Source organism: Rhinatrema bivittatum, chromosome 13 (assembly GCF_901001135.1).
Source record: "Rhinatrema bivittatum chromosome 13, aRhiBiv1.1, whole genome shotgun sequence".
NCBI lineage: Eukaryota > Metazoa > Chordata > Amphibia > Gymnophiona > Rhinatrematidae > Rhinatrema > Rhinatrema bivittatum.
The window spans coordinates 48,343,607-48,360,288 of record NC_042627.1 but is presented as its reverse complement, the minus strand read 5'-3'; the positions used below and the strand labels follow the sequence as shown (position 1 = coordinate 48,360,288).

The 16,682-nt window shown below is 44.4% G+C and overlaps 1 protein-coding gene across 1 annotated transcript in view; it reads right to left on the bottom strand.

Moving 5' to 3' along the window:
- Positions 1–13,308, bottom strand: part of NEDD4 (NEDD4 E3 ubiquitin protein ligase) — a 582,598-nt gene extending 569,290 nt beyond the window's left edge. Inside the window, exon 1 of the mRNA XM_029574322.1 lies at positions 13,022–13,308. Coding sequence (XP_029430182.1) covers positions 13,022–13,063 — 42 coding nt within the window. The 5' untranslated portion in view covers positions 13,064–13,308. The remainder of the gene's footprint in view (positions 1–13,021) is intronic.
- Between the last annotated feature and the right edge of the window lie 3,374 nt (positions 13,309–16,682).

Sequence of the window (16,682 nt, the reverse complement as noted above, 5' to 3'; positions counted from 1 at the left end):
TACCAATACGATGCTAAAGCCCTCTTTGCTTATGTATCATCCCTCACAAACTCGGCTCCTCCTACCATCACAGATAAAGATGCAAAAAACAAATGTAATGAATTAGCTAACTTTTTCCATACCAAAATCACCAACCTTATCTTGAAATTCCCCCCTTCCTCCCCTTTCACTTATGCCATCCAGAAGAGCCCCAACACCACCCTCGACTCCTTCGAACCCACCTCTACTTTAGAGATAACAGAACTCCTAAAGAAAATGAAGCCCTCCACCCACCCAGAAGACTCCATCCCTACAAAATCTCTTCTGACATCATAACCAAACCCATATCAGAAATCATTAACCAATCCCTCACCCTTGGACTGGTCCCCTCTGAACTGAAACAAGCCATCCTCAAACCTATTTTAAAGAAACCAAATCTAGACCCAGCAGTTCCTGCCAATTTCAGACCAATTTCTAACTTATCATTCATAGCAAAACTCATGGAAAGGGTAGTCAACTCTCAGCTCATAGATCACCTTGAAACTCACAGCCTTTTATTCCCTTCACAATTCAGTTTCCGGAAATTCTTTAACACGGAAACCCTGTTAATTTCTTTTACAGATACTATTCTCAAAGGGCATGTCAAGGGCCAACCATGCATTCTGGCCATGCTAGACATCTCCTCTGCTTTCGATACTGTCAGCCATAATATTCTAATCAACCGTCTCTCCGACATCGGTATTTCAGGCTCAGCTCTGAGTTGGTTTACATCCTTCCTAAACAACCGCCACTACAAAGTCAAAATTGGCAACCACGAATCAAACCCAGTTAAGTTATCGCATGGGGTCCCTCAAGGCTCATCCCTCTCCCCAACCTTCTTCAATATTTACCTTCTACCGCTATGCTGACTCCTTGCAGACCTTGGTCTTACACACTACATCTATGCGGATGACGTTCAGATACTCATCCCTGTCACCGACTCCGTGACTAATGCCTTCAAAACCTGGGATAAATGCCTCATTTCAATTAACAGTCTTCTCACCAACCTCAACCTTGCCCTAAACACCTCAGAAACTACTTTTTATCTCCCCAGCCCACCACAACCCCCCTTCCCCTCATCCCCCCACTCCTTCTCACAACATGTCAGAGATCTAGGGGTCACCCTGGATAACCACCTCAACCTGTAAAAACACAGCAAAGGATTGCTTCTATAAACTACATATACTGAAGAAATTTATTTATTTATTTAAAAGCATTTATATACCGTTTTTTTTTAAATAAATTTTTGTCAAAAACGGTTCACAAAGATAAAAATAAAACATAAAATAATCAAAATAAAATGGAATTTTTTAAATTTTACATAAAATAGTCAATGGCTAGTCAGAGTGCTAGCATTAAGGCTTTTATAAATAAAAAGGGTTTTTTGGTGCCATGGGGCTTATTATTTTGGGGGAATGGATAGGTAGAGAATGTGAAATATAGAGGTTGTATGACCGACCCAGCCACTGTATTTTCATATGTTCTCATTCTCCAGTTTTTTTCTGTCCTTTATTTCCTGGCTACTCTTGCCCCCAAGTTCATTCTCCCTGTTATTTGTACTTGCGCTTCGGCCTTCCTGTTATATGGTTATGTTCAGTTAATCCCTAACAGATCGATACTCTAAAACCGCGGCAGAAAGAGTGCGGCATTGCCAGGCGCACCCTTCCTCCCCGCACGCACAGTTCTCTTGACCTAGCGCCTGATACTCTCTTCTAATTGCATGCAAATGCATGCCGCGGCTGTGAAGCGTTAGGGAAGGGTTAGGCCCGCGCAACCCATTTTACTGTATAGGCGCTTATTACAGCGCCTATACAGTAACCTGGGTGCGCTGGTACCTGTCATTTCAAATGTCATTTGAAATGACAGGCACCAGGAAGTGTAAAAAAACAAAAAACCAAAAATATGTAAAAACCTGAATGTTATAAAAAAAAATAAAATTTTTTAAATACCTGTCACTTTCCGAATCGTGTGGTCATCCAGGCAGCGGCGGGAGCCAGAGGGCCGCGTGGGTCCAGGCGGCCGGCGGCGGGAGCCGGGTGTTCGATCGAGGCCGCGGGCGGGTGGGCGCGTGTTCGATAGAGGCCGCGGGCGGGTGGGCGCCTGTTCATCCAGGCGGCGGAGGCGGGTGGGCGCGCGTTGGTTTCAGGCGGGCGGCGGCGGGATCCGGGGGGCGGGTGGGCGCGTGTTCAATCGAGGCCGCGGGCGGGTGGGCGCCTGTTCATCCAGGCGGCGGGGGCGGGTGGGCGTGCGTTGGTTTCAGGCGGGCGGCGGCAGCGGCGGCGGGATCCGGGGGCGGGTGGGCGCGTGTTCAATCTAGGCCGCGGGCCGGGTCGCACAGGCGCGCATTCATTCAGGCGGAGGGAGCCGGCGGCGAAAGCGGCCTCCGGCAGCCCCCACCGGCAGTGAATGAATGCGCGCCTGTGCGACCCGTGCGATGGTGCTCAAGGCAGTCACATGCCGTGACGTCACGCCTTGAGCGCCGAATCGCACGGGTCGCACAGGCACGCATTCATTCACTGCCGGTGGGGGCTGCCGGAGGCCGCTTTCGCCGCCGGCTCCCTCCGCCTGAATGAATGCGCGCCTGTGCGACCTGGCCCGCGGCCTAGATTGAACACGAGCCCCCCCCCCCCCCCGGATCCCGCCGCCGCTGCCCGCCTGAAACCAACGCGCGCCCACCCGCCCCCGCGGCCTCGATCGAACACGCGCCCACCCGCCCGCGGCCTCGATCGAACACCCGGCTCCCGCCGCCGGCCGCCTGGACCCACGCGGCCCTCCGGCTCCCGCCGCTGCCTGGATGACCGCACGATTCGGAAAGTGACAGGTATTTAAAATTTATTTTTTTTTCTGACAGGTTTTTATGTGTCCCACAGCATTACATTTTCTCGATCATCTCTGTATCGCTTTTTTTTTTTTATTGGTTTTTATTGTGTTTGAGTATCTTAAGTGGTGTCGATGGATTTGTTACAAGACTCACAGTCCTAACACCTACTAGGGGGAGGCGGTAAACTAACACGTTAAGGCCGCGGCAAAACAGCGGGTTACTAAGGAGATAATATCAGCGCCCGTTACAGTATCGGAGGGGAATAGCTAATTCCTTCATTATACAGCTAATTCGTTCATTTACACATCATATACATGCTGCGTGCGGAAAGGGTTATGTGTCTATTTTAAGAAGCGCTACGGACGCGTGAAACTGGAGACTGTATCGCTGGATCGCCTTACTCGTCTGTATTGTGCGCTCCCAGCATGTTACAGACGGGAAATCTTCAACCGCACGTTACTGTATCGACCTGTAAGTTTGATGTAAACCAGCCTGATATGAAGCTTGTCATGAAGTTCGGTATAGAAAAATGTTAAATAAATAAGTAAATAAAATAAATATTATAAGGGGAGGGAGGGAGGGAAGGATTAAAGAAAGTATGGGGTGAGAATTTATGGAGAGAATGAGTATGTTTTATAATTATAGATTGTATAAGGTGAGAGTTATGGAGAGTGGAAGTAACTTTGTAAATGTAGATTGGGTATTGGTAACAGTTTAGTTAGATGAGGTAGGTTTTAAGAGATTTTTTGAAATGAGAGGGATTGGATATTGAACGGAGATGGTTTGGTAGAGAATTCCAGAGTATTGGTCCGGCTATTGAAAAGGCTCTCTTTCTGGTGAGATCTAGTCTGGCTTGTTTGGGAGAAGGGATATCTAGTAGATTTTGATTAAGTGATCTTAAATGTCACGTTGGTTTGTAGATGCGTAGTAGTGAGCAGAGCCAGGTGGATGTATGATTATGAATTAAGACCCCTACTACACCACAACAACTTCCGGACATTCCTCCAAGCCACCCTATTCACAAAGATCGACTACTGCAATGCCCTACTCTTGGGCCTGCCCTCAATCACAATCAAACCACTTCAAATGCTGCAAAATGCAGCAGCTAGAATCCTCACCAACTCACGCAGATCGGACCACATCACCCCAATCCTCAGAGATCTCCACTGGCTCCCAATCCCAGCTAGAATCCTTCATAAAAGCCTAACAATTATCCACAAAACCCTGCACAATAAAGAGATTCATTGGCTCAATGATTCACTCCATTACCATCCCTCCAGCAGACCAACCAGATCTGCCTACTTAGGTACCCTGTCAACTCCTTCTCACAAACTTACCCAGCTCACCTCTACCAGAGAACGAGCCCTGTCCTTAGCTGATCTGCCATCTGATCTACGCCAAGAACATTGTACAATAACCTTAAAAAAAAAGTTAAAAACCTGGCTGTTCAAACAAGCATTTACTTAATCCTCCCATACTCCGGACCATATAGCCTTGTAACAATTGTAATATAATTACTGTAAATTAATTTGTAATAGAATTACTGTATCCTCCTTCTATATTCTACTGCTCTCTCTCTAGGTCTCCCTGACCTTTTTCTCCTTCTCCTCTGTTCCTCTCGATATCCCTGTTAGATGTAACTATTATTTTCCACTGTTGTCTGTAAACCGATGTGATATTCATTTGAATGTCGGTATATAAAAGTTCTAAATAAATAAATAAATGTTTTGCTGCCTTGTTAGGGTATTGTTTATGATTGAAGTTAGTATAAATTAACAAAACTATTTGTGTTTTGATGTTAATATTTATTTTTTATTGTAATTTCTATTTGCACTGATGTGTGCAATGATTAAACTACTATTTATGTATTTTTACTGTACATGGGTAATTTCTGATGTGGCGATCAATTATATTTGAACAAATAAATAAAATGAAGTTTTTTTTGTGAGGAAAGAAAGATGTTTTAATTCTCAATTAAATACACTGGTCTAGAAGATATTTATGAGGGAAGAAAGCAGTCTGTCTGGCAAGAGAGAAAACCACCTCATCCAGAGAGCAAAAGAGAAAGACAGCCAGCCTGTCAAAAAGATGTGTCATCGGAGAATCAGCCAACCCATTTGGAGCAAGAGAACCAGCTAGCCATCCTGTCCAGAGAGAGACAAAGTTAGAAAGCCAGCAAATCCATAAGGCACCAGAAAGAAAAAGAGAGCATTTCAGCCAGACAGCCCATCTAGCCAGCCCAGAAGACACCATTGGAGACAGTAAGTACATTTCAGCCAGCCTGTCCATCTGGAGAGACAGCCTATTCACAGGCCAATATAACAAGCTGAGCATTAAAACTGTGCACTGAAATTCTTAATGCATTTTGCTATAAAAATTGTTTAACTCCCTGTGCAGTAAGCTAATAGTTTACTAATGCATTGGGAGTTTAAAAATGTGTACAAACCTGAAAATGTGCATAAAGAAAAATGTTTAGCATGCATAAAAATATGATCTGTGCAAATATACCATGTTTACCGCACAAAAAAATGTGTGTACCAGTAAGGAAAATATGCATAAAAGATAACTAAAATATTACCTCTGAGTACTTACGAGAAAAGAAAAAAAGGAAGGAAACCCTGATTTTGTTTTGTTTTATTTTTAATACTTGGGAACTTCACCAGAATTTTCAATTTTGATGGCTAATACCAAGCAATAAATACACTGCAAAAGTGCCAACACAGCAACATTGGAAACTTTATTTCATCTGTGACCAGGAGTAAAATTTCTAGTGCTAAAAAACCTTGAGCTAAGACAACAACATACCTTTCTGCATTTCCATGCGAGGGCATTAAGCTGGACACAGTTTTCTCTTTGTTACATCAACTGTAAGGTTTACGTGCACAAAATGAATGCACAACTCTGGGTAAAACTGTGCATTGAATGCACCTTATTTTATTTATTTATTTATTTTGATTTTTTCTATACCGGCATTCGTGATAACATCACATCAAGCCGGTTTACAGTAAACAATGGGGTAATAACTGGAACATAGAACCAAATATGTAATATACATATTATAAATACAGTTACAATAAACAAGGATACGTACAACTAGGAGTAAGAAGAAGAAAAGATAGGAACTTTAACATGTTGTATTAACCTGTAGAATGGTAAAGTTTCCAAAGATGGAAGTGAATGATTTACAATGAATTGTTCAGTTCAAAAATGCAGTTTTTAACAATGAGGAAGAAAACATAAGTAATGAAGATTCTGGATGTTTATAAAGTGTAGGGGAAGATTATCAGGATGGTTATAAAAGAGAATTGTTGCTTGGAATTTGAATATCGGAGAGAATTGTTTTTAGTCTGAGTCTGGGAAGGCTTGTTTGAAAAGCCATGTTTTGAGTCTTTTTCTAAATGTCAATAAGCAGGGTTCTTGTCTAAGTTCCGTTGGTATGGAATTCCAAAGAGTGGGTCCTGCTGTGGAGAAAGCCCTATCTCTATAAGTTATATGGAGGGAAGTTTTGGAAGGTGGTACCTGCAGAGACTCTTTGTAGTACTCTCTTATGGGTCTGGAGGAAGTATGCTTTATGAAAGGGATTTGTAGGTTGAGAGGAGCGATTTGTTGGATGGATTTATAGATTATGGTGATTGACTTATAAAGAATTCTGAAATGGATTGGCAGCCAGTGTAAATCTTTAAGGATCGGGGTGATGTGCTCTCTTCTCCTTGTATTTGTTAGAATTCTAGCTGCCGTATTTTGAACCATTTGTAGCGGTTTGGTATGTGTTGATGGGGGTACCTAATAATAAAGAATTGCAATAGTCTAACTTGGAGAAGATTATTGCTTGTAGGATAGTCCTGTAGTCATGGATGTGGAACAGAGGTCTTATTCTTTTTAGAACATTCAGTTTATGAAAGCAGTCTTTAGTGGTTTGGTTTATGAATGCTTTTAAGTTAAGCCTGTTATCGATGATTGCGCCCAAATCTCTTACTTTTGTTGTTTGTAGATTAGTTGGAGGGATTGTAGGGGTGTGGCTAATCTCAGATGATATTAGAAGGAGTTCCGTTTTTGAGGAATTTAGGATTAAATTCATACTGGAAAGGAGGGAGTTGATTTCTTGCAGATAATATTCCCAAAGATCGAGGGTTTTTTTAATGGATTCTTTAATTGGTATCACAATCTGGACATCATCTGCATAAAGGTAGTGTTTAAGGTTCAAGTTGTTTAATAGATGGCAGAGAGGGAGGAGGTAGATGTTAAAGAGGGTGGGAGAGAGGGATGAACTTTGTGGAACTCCTTGAGATGAAGGGTAGCGTTTAGATTCTTTACTGTGTATTTTTACCTTGAAGCCTCTGTTTTTCAAGAATGAGTGGAACCAGGACAGTGCAGAGCCTGTTATGCCGATGTTCAATAGTTGGTTAAGGAGCATAGAGTGGTTAACAGTATCAAAGGCGGCTGAGAGGTCCAAGAGAATCAAAAGGTAGGACTGGCCTTTATCTAGGCCTAGGATGAGGTAGTCTGTTAAGGAAATTAGTAGAGATTCTGTGCTTAACGATTTCCTGAAGCCATGTTGTGAAGGGTAGAGAATTTTGTGGTCTTCCAGGTAGTCTGATAATTGAGAATTAACCAGTTTTTCCATGACTTTAGCAATGAATGGGAGGTTTGAGATAGGGCGAAAATTGGAGGGGTCGTCTGGGTCTAACTTTGGTTTTTTCAAGAGCGGTTTGATTGATGCCATTTTAAGGTCGTCAGGGTAGAGTCCTTTAGATAAAGAGCAGTTTATTATGTCTGCCAGAGCTTTGGATATAGTATCCGGAATAAGGAGGAGTAATTTGGAAGGGATTTGGTCTAAAGGGTGTGTCGATGGTTTCATCTTTTTCAGTATTCTAAGGATCTCAGAAGTTGTAGTTGGTTCAAATGAGTTGAGTGAGATGTATTTGTTATGGTGTATATAGGTACTGTAGGGGGAAGAAGTATTGGGCGAATTTTTAGAAAGGAGGTTAGCTATTTTGTTATTGAAGAAGAGAGCAAGCTCCTCTGCCTTTTCTTGTGCTTTGTTAAATGGAATGTCAGGTGTTTGGATTTGAGTTAAATTGGAGACGTAGGTAAAAAGGGCTTTAGCATCAAAGATCATATGATGGATCTTATGAGCATAGAAGTCTCTTTTGATTTTTTGCAAGGAATTTTTGTAATTGTGGAGAGCAGTTTTGTAGGTAGAAAGGGTGGACGCTGAAGGGGATTTGCGCCATTTGCTTTCGTTCCGTCTGAGGGAAAGTTTTAGATTTTGTAGTTCTTCATTAAACCAAGGTTGTTTTTTTGGAATATTGTGTTTTAGTTTTTTTGTTGTTAGAGGACAGAGTTTATTAGCTGCAGTTTCTGTAATATTATTCCATGAGTGAAGTGCCGAATTTGGAGAGGAAAGGTCCATGTGGGGTAGTTCTAAGACTAGGTGGTTGTGGAGGTCCTCGGATGCACATATTTTCCTGTAGGAGAATTGTTGTTGAGGGGCGGAATGCTGTTTTTTTTGTGCCAGTGTGATGGTGGTCGAGATTAGAGAGTGGTCCGACCAGGGTACTGGTTCGCAGATCGGTTGAGTTGAGTTAGAGATACCAGAATTGGTGAAGATAAGGTCCAATGTATGACCTGCTTTATGAGTGGGTTTCTTGATAATCTGATTGAAACCTAAAGCAGACAAGGCTGTAATGAAAGTTTTCCCATTTGTAGATAGAGATGGATTGTTGACATGTAAATTGAAGTCACCAAGTATAATTGCTGGAGAATCTAAATTAATGTGGGAGACTATTAGTTCCAGAAGAGGAGAGGCATCTAGGTCGAGAAGGCCTGGGGGGGCATATACAAGAAGAATTTGGAGATGGTTTGATTTGAAAAGGCCTATTTCCAGTTTGGTAGAAGAGTTGACAGAGTATTGGGTGAAATTCAAATCTTTTTTGGTAGCAAGAAGAATTCCTCCACCTTTTCTTTTCTGTCGGGGAATGGAGAAGAAGTCATATGAATGTGTAGGTAGTTGGTTAATTAGAGCAGTGTCTGTCGATTTGAGCCAAGTTTCTGTTATGGCGCATACGTCTGGATTTTCTTCTAGGAGAAGATCATTGAGAATGGGGGTTTTTTTAGTGATGGATTGTGCGTTGAATAGATATAGTGAGAATAATGTTAGTCCAAGCAATTGTGTAAGAGGGGAAGCCATGATGGGAATGAGGGCTTTATAGGTGTGAGGATGAGAGGTCCCAAGAAAGTTACTAGTTGCATTGTGTCTCCTGTGATGAAGAATCGGAATCGGTAGACCGCGGAGCATGATGGTTAGAATAGGTCGGAGGTCTTATTATTATTATAGAAAAGTAATGTTAAAGATCTACTATGTGAATAGGGTGGAGAGGTAAGAATATTCACGGTGGTTGATTGTGACTGAGGCTTGAATGAGAGGTGAAGAATGATTGCGGATTACTTGTAGACTTAGAGAATAGTCGAGTGAAATTGAAGAACTGGTATTTGAAGACGAGAGGTGGATGATGATGGTTATGGGGATGTATTATGCGTCAGGGGTGTACGAAGAGGTGCACATAGGGGTAGGCCCTTTTGTGCTAGCGGTGATTCGGTCCTGGGAAGGTCACTTTTTATTTGTTTAGGTTTGGCGTCAGAATCAGCATCAGACTCAGCGTGCTGGTTGAAAGCTGAGTGCTTGGAGGAAGTTGTCTGATGCTAGTTGAAAGCTGAGTGCGGTAGTACACTTTCTCTGGACGTTCTGCAGTGTAGGAGCAGGAAGTAGAGTTTTAAAGGGATTTTTTACAGATTACAATAGCTCCCAGTTGGAGGGAGAGATTGAAAACTCAATGATGTGGGGTGCGGAGGTTGACCAGCGTGAGAAACTGAAGGGCTGAGCTGTATCAGGTTTCTATGTTAGGGCTGTCCTGCGGGGCTACACGAAGGGGCACACAAAGGGGCAGGCCCCTTTGTTGCGCTCCTTCGGCGCGCGGCGTTCGGCGCGCGGCGCCTAGCAGGGCGAGGGATTTAAAACCCAGCCGGGCTGTTGCTGATAGGCTGAAGGCGTTTTGGTGGGCGGGCCTTGGCGCGGTTCCCTCGGTTTTTTTTAAAGTTTATTTTCTTTAGCCGGTTTGGGGTCTCGGCACGCGGCTGGCGTTGGGGCCTCCCGGGTGAGGGGGCGAGCACTGACCTGACCCTCCCCCGACGGGGCTCCGGCGCCGGTCGCGCAGGTCTTCGGTCGTAGAGAAGAAGAAGGAGAGATGGCGGCTGCCGCGCGAAGATTTAAAACCCAGCCGGGCTGTTGCTGATAGGCTGAAGGCGTTTTGGTGGGCGGGCCTTGGCGCGGTTCCCTCGGTTTTTTTTTAAAGTTTATTTTCTTTAGCCGGTTTAGGGTCTCGGCACGCGGCTGGCGTTGGGGCCTCCCGGGTGAGGGGGCGAGCACTGACCTGACCCTCCCCGACGGGGCTCCGGCGCCGGTCGCGCAGGTCTTCGGTCGTAGAGAAGAAGAAGGAGAGATGGCGGCTGCCGCGCGAAGATTTAAAACCCAGCCGGGCTGTTGCTGATAGGCTGAAGGCGTTTTGGTGGGCGGGCCTTGGCGCGGTTCCCTCGGTTTTTTTTTTAAAGTTTATTTTCTTTAGCCGGTTTAGGGTCTCGGCACGCGGCTGGCGTTGGGGCCTCCCGGGTGAGGGGGCGAGCACTGACCTGACCCTCCCCCGACGGGGCTCCGGCGCCGGTCGCGCAGGTCTTCGGTCGTAGAGAAGAAGAAGGAGAGATGGCGGCTGCCGCGCGAAGATTTAAAACCCAGCCGGGCTGTTGCTGATAGGCTGAAGGCGTTTTGGTGGGCGGGCCCTTGGCGCGGTTCCCTCGGTTTTTTTTTAAAGTTTATTTTCTTTAGCCGGTTTAGGGTCTCGGCACGCGGCTGGCGTTGGGGCCTCCCGGGTGAGGGGGCGAGCAGTGACCTGACCCTCCCCCGACGGGGCTCCGGCGCCGGTCGCTCAGGTCTTCGGTCGTAGAGAAGAAGGAGAGATGGCGGCTGCCGCGCGAAGATTTAAAACCCAGCCGGGCTGTTGCTGATAGGCTGAAGGCGTTTTGGTGGGCGGGCCTTTGCGCGGTTCCCTCGGTTTTTTTTAAAGTTTATTTTCTTTAGCCGGTTTAGGGTCTCGGCACGCGGCTGGCGTTGGGGCCTCCCGGGTGAGGGGGCGAGCACTGACCTGACCCTCCCCCGACGGGGCTCCGGCGCCGGTCGCGCAGGTCTTCGGTCGTAGAGAAGAAGAAGGAGAGATGGCGGCTGCCGCGCGAAGATTTAAAACCCAGCCTTATTGCACTTCCCCAATTGTTAGCATGAAATCTGCATGAGAGGGCGTTAACCCATACACACAGTGCTGTGCGCAAACGTTTGCTGCATTGGTAGTTGTTTACTAAAAAAAAAAAAATGTACGCATAACTGAGTTAAGCTGTGCGCTCTACTGAGCACATCTTATTATACCGGCCCACTAGAAAGAGAACGTTTTATAGGTAGTCAGGTCAGCTAGTCTGGGAGAGGAGGGGAAGCAAACACTGAAAATCTCTCTTAAAAACTGCTCCCCCTTGGCAACTCTGGAAATAATAAAGAAAATGTAATCTCATCACTAACATAAATAAAATAAACCATCTTGTAAAATAACCCGCCCCCCCCCCCCCCCAAATAAATGGGATCTTATAAATATTTTAAATTTCTAAACTAATTTAATTTCAGTTAGTTCATATATATACAGATATATAAATATACAGAGAGATTTTTAACAGGAAAACTCATATGCAATGTGTATATAGCAATAATATGCAATACATAACAAAACAATCCCGGTTTTGCAGTATTTACACTGGCTGCCAGTGACTGAAAGAAGAACAAACGGTAGTGATCGGTGTATCAAAGGATTCTTTATTGATATGTTGCCCGACTCTGGCGGAGTTTTGCTCCCACAGGAGCAATATTAATAAAATTACAGACATACATATACAGTAGACAAACACAAATGTGTGTCAATACATGTAAAATATTAAAATCAAAATAAATAATAAAATCATATAACAATATTTTCCAAAATTGGACAAAAAGACTGTTCATATTGTGACATATATGCACATTTACATGTATTGACACACATTTATGTTTGTCTACTGTATATGTATGTCTGTAATTTTATTAATATTGCTTTTGTAGTAGCCCCTGAGGCAGCTCCTGCGGGAGCGAAACTCGGCCAGAGTCGGGCAACATACCGTATCAATAAAGAATCCTTTGATACACCGATCACTACCGTTTGTTCTGCTTCCAGCATCATTGTTTTTTGAATGACTGAAAGAATACATTTGAAAACACTGGTATTACTGTTTAAAGCAGTGCATGTAGAAGATTATTCATTAGCAAATGTAGTACAAACCTATAGTAAATGTTCACATTTTACTTTTGATGGAGCAAAATGTATTAAGAGAACCAAACTTTAAAGATTATGGCTATCAAGAAACGTAAAACAGAGCTTTTTCTATAAAAGGCCCAATGATGTTTAACAAAATTAATAATGATCCCAAAAAAATGGAAAATTTGAAATTTTTTTTAGGAAATTTTCTAAAACTTACCTTTTTAAACAGACATTATATAGTTTTTATGTTTAAGTGTTTTTATTTTGTTTTTATGTGAAAAGTTATGAATGTTGACTATGTACACTACACAGATCAACAAGTTTGAACATTGCGGGTAATAAGTATAAGAAATAAGTAGATCATACAGTACATAGCAACTTAATCAGAAAACACAACAACAACGAATGCATTATCATAATTTCCCACACAATGATCCAATATAACTGTTGCCCAAGCCACTCCACTTTCACTACGGAGACGGCACAAATTCTATATTTCAAGATTACAGAACAATGAACACATACCGTACTTTAACACTATTACCAACCCTGCCACACTCCCCTTCTCAGCAGCCTCTCCATCCTCCATCTCCCTTCAACACTACAAGTAGCCTTCCCTACCACTGATGCATCACCAGTTCTTAGGCCTCGAGTCTGGGGCAGGGTACGGTCACGGACTTCGCGTCCAAGAAAAAGCAGATCAGTGACACAGCTCAACCCCTCTTGGGCCGGTCCACGCAGGGAGCCCGGAAGGCAGCAAAAGCGGCACCAACCATCCCACTCGTTCTACTATATTTACCTCATCGGCCGGCAGCCCCAGCACATCCTGAAAAGACGCCATACTGAGCCGAAAGCGCGAGACCCGAAAAGCACTTCTTCTTCTTCGGTTTGTTTGGCTGGGGGGTGGGGGGCGGCAGCCGCGAGGGATGTCACGAGCCCCAGACCCCAGTTTCGGCGCGCCCGTCCTGTTACGTCAGTAGGAAAGCTGTGCTGTTGGCCGATGCAGCGTGAACGGCGGGCGCAGCTCCGGCTTCGACCCCGCCCCCTCCCCCGGCCGCTCGACTCCAGGTGGTACGGACCAGCCATTTCCGCTCGCTGCTGCCCTCGTGTGCGTTAGTATTATCCCTATTCGGACCGTCAGCCGCCAGTCTCCTGCTGCTTGTGAGGTCACGCCTCTTCCCGCAGGCTCACGGTTCTGTAGCCCGACGCTAGGTGAACTTCCTACCGGTTCTGTCACTGTGTGGAGTCCCAGGGCTCGCACGTTGCCACGCTGATGGTAGTGCCGCGTTTGGACATCGGTTAGGAAGTACCAGCTCTGTGGCCCAGTTTGCAGTGGGAAGACGCGAGGAAACCCTTCCCGTGGGGCTGCCTAAGCGGCTCCTGGTAGCAGGCTTGCACAGCAATAGGTGTGCAAGACATAAATACAGTGCCTTTACCTTGTTTTTAATAGAAAAGAAATCCAGAATTGTTCCCATTGGTGCTTTGGATATTAACCTGTAAATTCTGCCAACTTGCTGTCAATCTTGTATGGCTACTATCCAAGCAAGAGAACGGTAAAAGTAAAGGAAAAGAACTAGTGCTGGAGAAACTCTGCAACTGTTCGTTACACACTATTGCGTTTAAGCGGACAGGTAGAGGTAACGAGAGTAGTGAAGAATGTTTGTTTTTAAGGGGGGAGGGGTTGTCACATGCGGGATAGAGGGAGGGAGTGAAGAGGAAGAGAGTGTGTGTGTAGGTACCAAGGGATAGCCTGGAGAAAGGAACAAATGTGGGACAAAGGTGGGAATCAGAATTAAAGTTGGATGAAAAATTGTTTGCCCTTTCCTTCCTCTCCCTGAGTTTGTTTCTTGCACTACAATTAAAGGCAGCTGGAGGGGGCAGGGAGGTTACAGGATCCATGGCTGTCCCCGCCTCCTCCAAAATTCAGGCCACCACTGGCAGAGTGCTGCTCCTGCCCTTCTGAATTTCCCATGGGTTCCCTACTTAGTCCAGGTAGCTAGAAGCTTGTGTTTGATGAGGTTTCTGTTTTTCCAATGTGTCACTGCAGTCTAGCTTTGTGTGGTTTTTGTCTGCACATTTCTACTTGTACATTGTCTATTTATTCTGCATAAGTGACTGAGGTGAGGGATTGTACTATGCTGTAGTTTCTCTATAGCGATTTAGAGCAACATGATTTGTTCTAGTTTCCTAACAGGATGTGTATTGGTGCTATAATATGGGCAGCCAGGACTGATGGCCCCTCTCGCTCAGCTCCTTACAATAGTACCAACAACAAAATAATACTGAAGACACGGCAGATTGGAAGTCAAAGAAGGCCGCAACTTTATTTAACATTCAAATTACCGGAGCCAACAACACTAACACAAATTCCCCCCTGCCAAGGAATCATCAGCCTCATGGTAGCAAGATGCTCCCGTCACAAGCCCCCAAACCTGTAATAACCAGCAGCATCCTGCCACTAACAGGGACCCCCACCACAGCCCAGCAAGGGGTCCCATCCATGTGACTGAACCCAGTCACATACAACTCCAAACCAGAGACAAGAAAACCCACCATCTAGCAGATTCCTTGCTCTCAGCCCCACCCCCAAAATCCATGGCTCTGGTAACTCCGCCACGGGTCGGTAAAGACTCAGGCAGCCCCCTCACCTCCACAATAAAGATGGGGCCTAAACAAGCTGAAGGACATACTCCAAAGCCTCCTGAATAGTATTGACATTACCTACAGTAGAAAGGTGAACCCCCATCCTTGCCATAAAGACCAGGACAGGCATCCCAAGACCAAACATGGGTAACGTGAACCCCACCATGCGCAAGCAGCCAAGTACATATCTGCTTATTCAATTTGGCCCTGTTACGACCCCAAATTCTCAAATCTAGGCAGTCAGGCCTTGGAATAAAATCCAACCAAAGCAAAGTTGTGCTGGCAATGGTGTTTTGGTATAGGAGGTTTAGTATATTGTAAATTTAGTTTACTTATTTATTTATTTAAAATTTTTATATACCGACATTCATCCAGGATATCACATCGGTTTACTTATGGCTTTCTGAGGCCCCAGTACCAAACCCAACACATTTTATAATAAACCTACCATAAGGGTTCCAAGTGTTTTTTGCTGGGTTTCCTTGTGGGAATGAACCCAATGAGCAACAACTTTATTGCATGCACTTATCTGAGAAAATGCAGTAGTACAGGGCCAGCACGTTCATTAGGCGAACTTAGGCAGTCGACTATGGCCTGACCCTTAGTGGACACCGAAGAGCAGGTGGTGCCATGAGCTGAGCCACTCACGGCAATGAGGAGTAGAGACGCGGCCCTAAGAAGCATACAGTGGGCGGCGCGAACAAGGTAGGAGATGTTGGGCCCAAGACTGAAGTCACCTAGGGTACCTACTACCCTTGCACTGGCCCTGTGTATTACTTTAGAAAGAGAGGTACTGCTGCTTGAAAAATAAGAACATAAGACTTACCATACTACGTTACATCAAGGGTCTTTTTTAGTCACAGAAGTAGGAGAAGAAAAGAATGCTTCATAGGCATTCCACATCCCCCTGCCCTTCTGATTGTGGGGACTCAGACTTCATGTTGAATATTAAATTCAAACACCAGAAGTTCAATTTTAAAAAAGGGGCTATGTATAAAAGTGAGCCTTAGCCTTGCCCTCAGGGACTGGGAACCAGCTTAGCATAAGGGGCTCTCCATTTTCTTGAACTGTATCACATTCAATAAAGGAATTGTGTGCTGCAGTCAAAGCAGTGATTATTAGGGTCCTTGGTCTATTAAAGAGCTTATAGAAATAGTGAAGTGTTTAATTAAATGACCAATTACTTTATGCTATATTACTACATTCAAATAACTTGAATGCAGGTTGTTGTTTTGTTTATATTACAATTTGAATAATTAAAACTGATTTAATTCCTTCATCGTCCACCTTCAAATTCTCTAGGGTGATCTGGAGATGAAACATCACACAGATTAGAGAAAGGGAATTCTTTTATCTAGAGCAGTAGTAAAGACTGACCATAGTGTCACCACATTCTTCACTGCTCAAAGCATAGCAGCCAGACTTGAATTTACCAGTAGAGAACCAGATTGAACATGCATGCTGGGAGTAAACCTCTTTGGATCATAGCAGTGCTCTGTTTAGTAAACAAAGCAGTTAAAGAGGAGGTAACTTTTTTTTTCTACTGTGTTGAACCTTGCTGCCAAGGATGGGTATACAGAACTAGAGTTACATTAATATTAATACAGCTAATAACAATTGTCAGTATCTCCAAAATTCTCTTCTCCAAGTTGAGCAGATCTGTGAATCTCGCATTACAACATAGCATTGCTGATTTACCTAATTTGATGCCGGAATGGAAGCTGTGGAAAACAGTTATCTGGGAAGGTAGGATAGCAGCATGTCAGTCAGGATCAATGTCCCCTCTAATTTTTTCTAGGCTGTGTGTGGATGTGTGA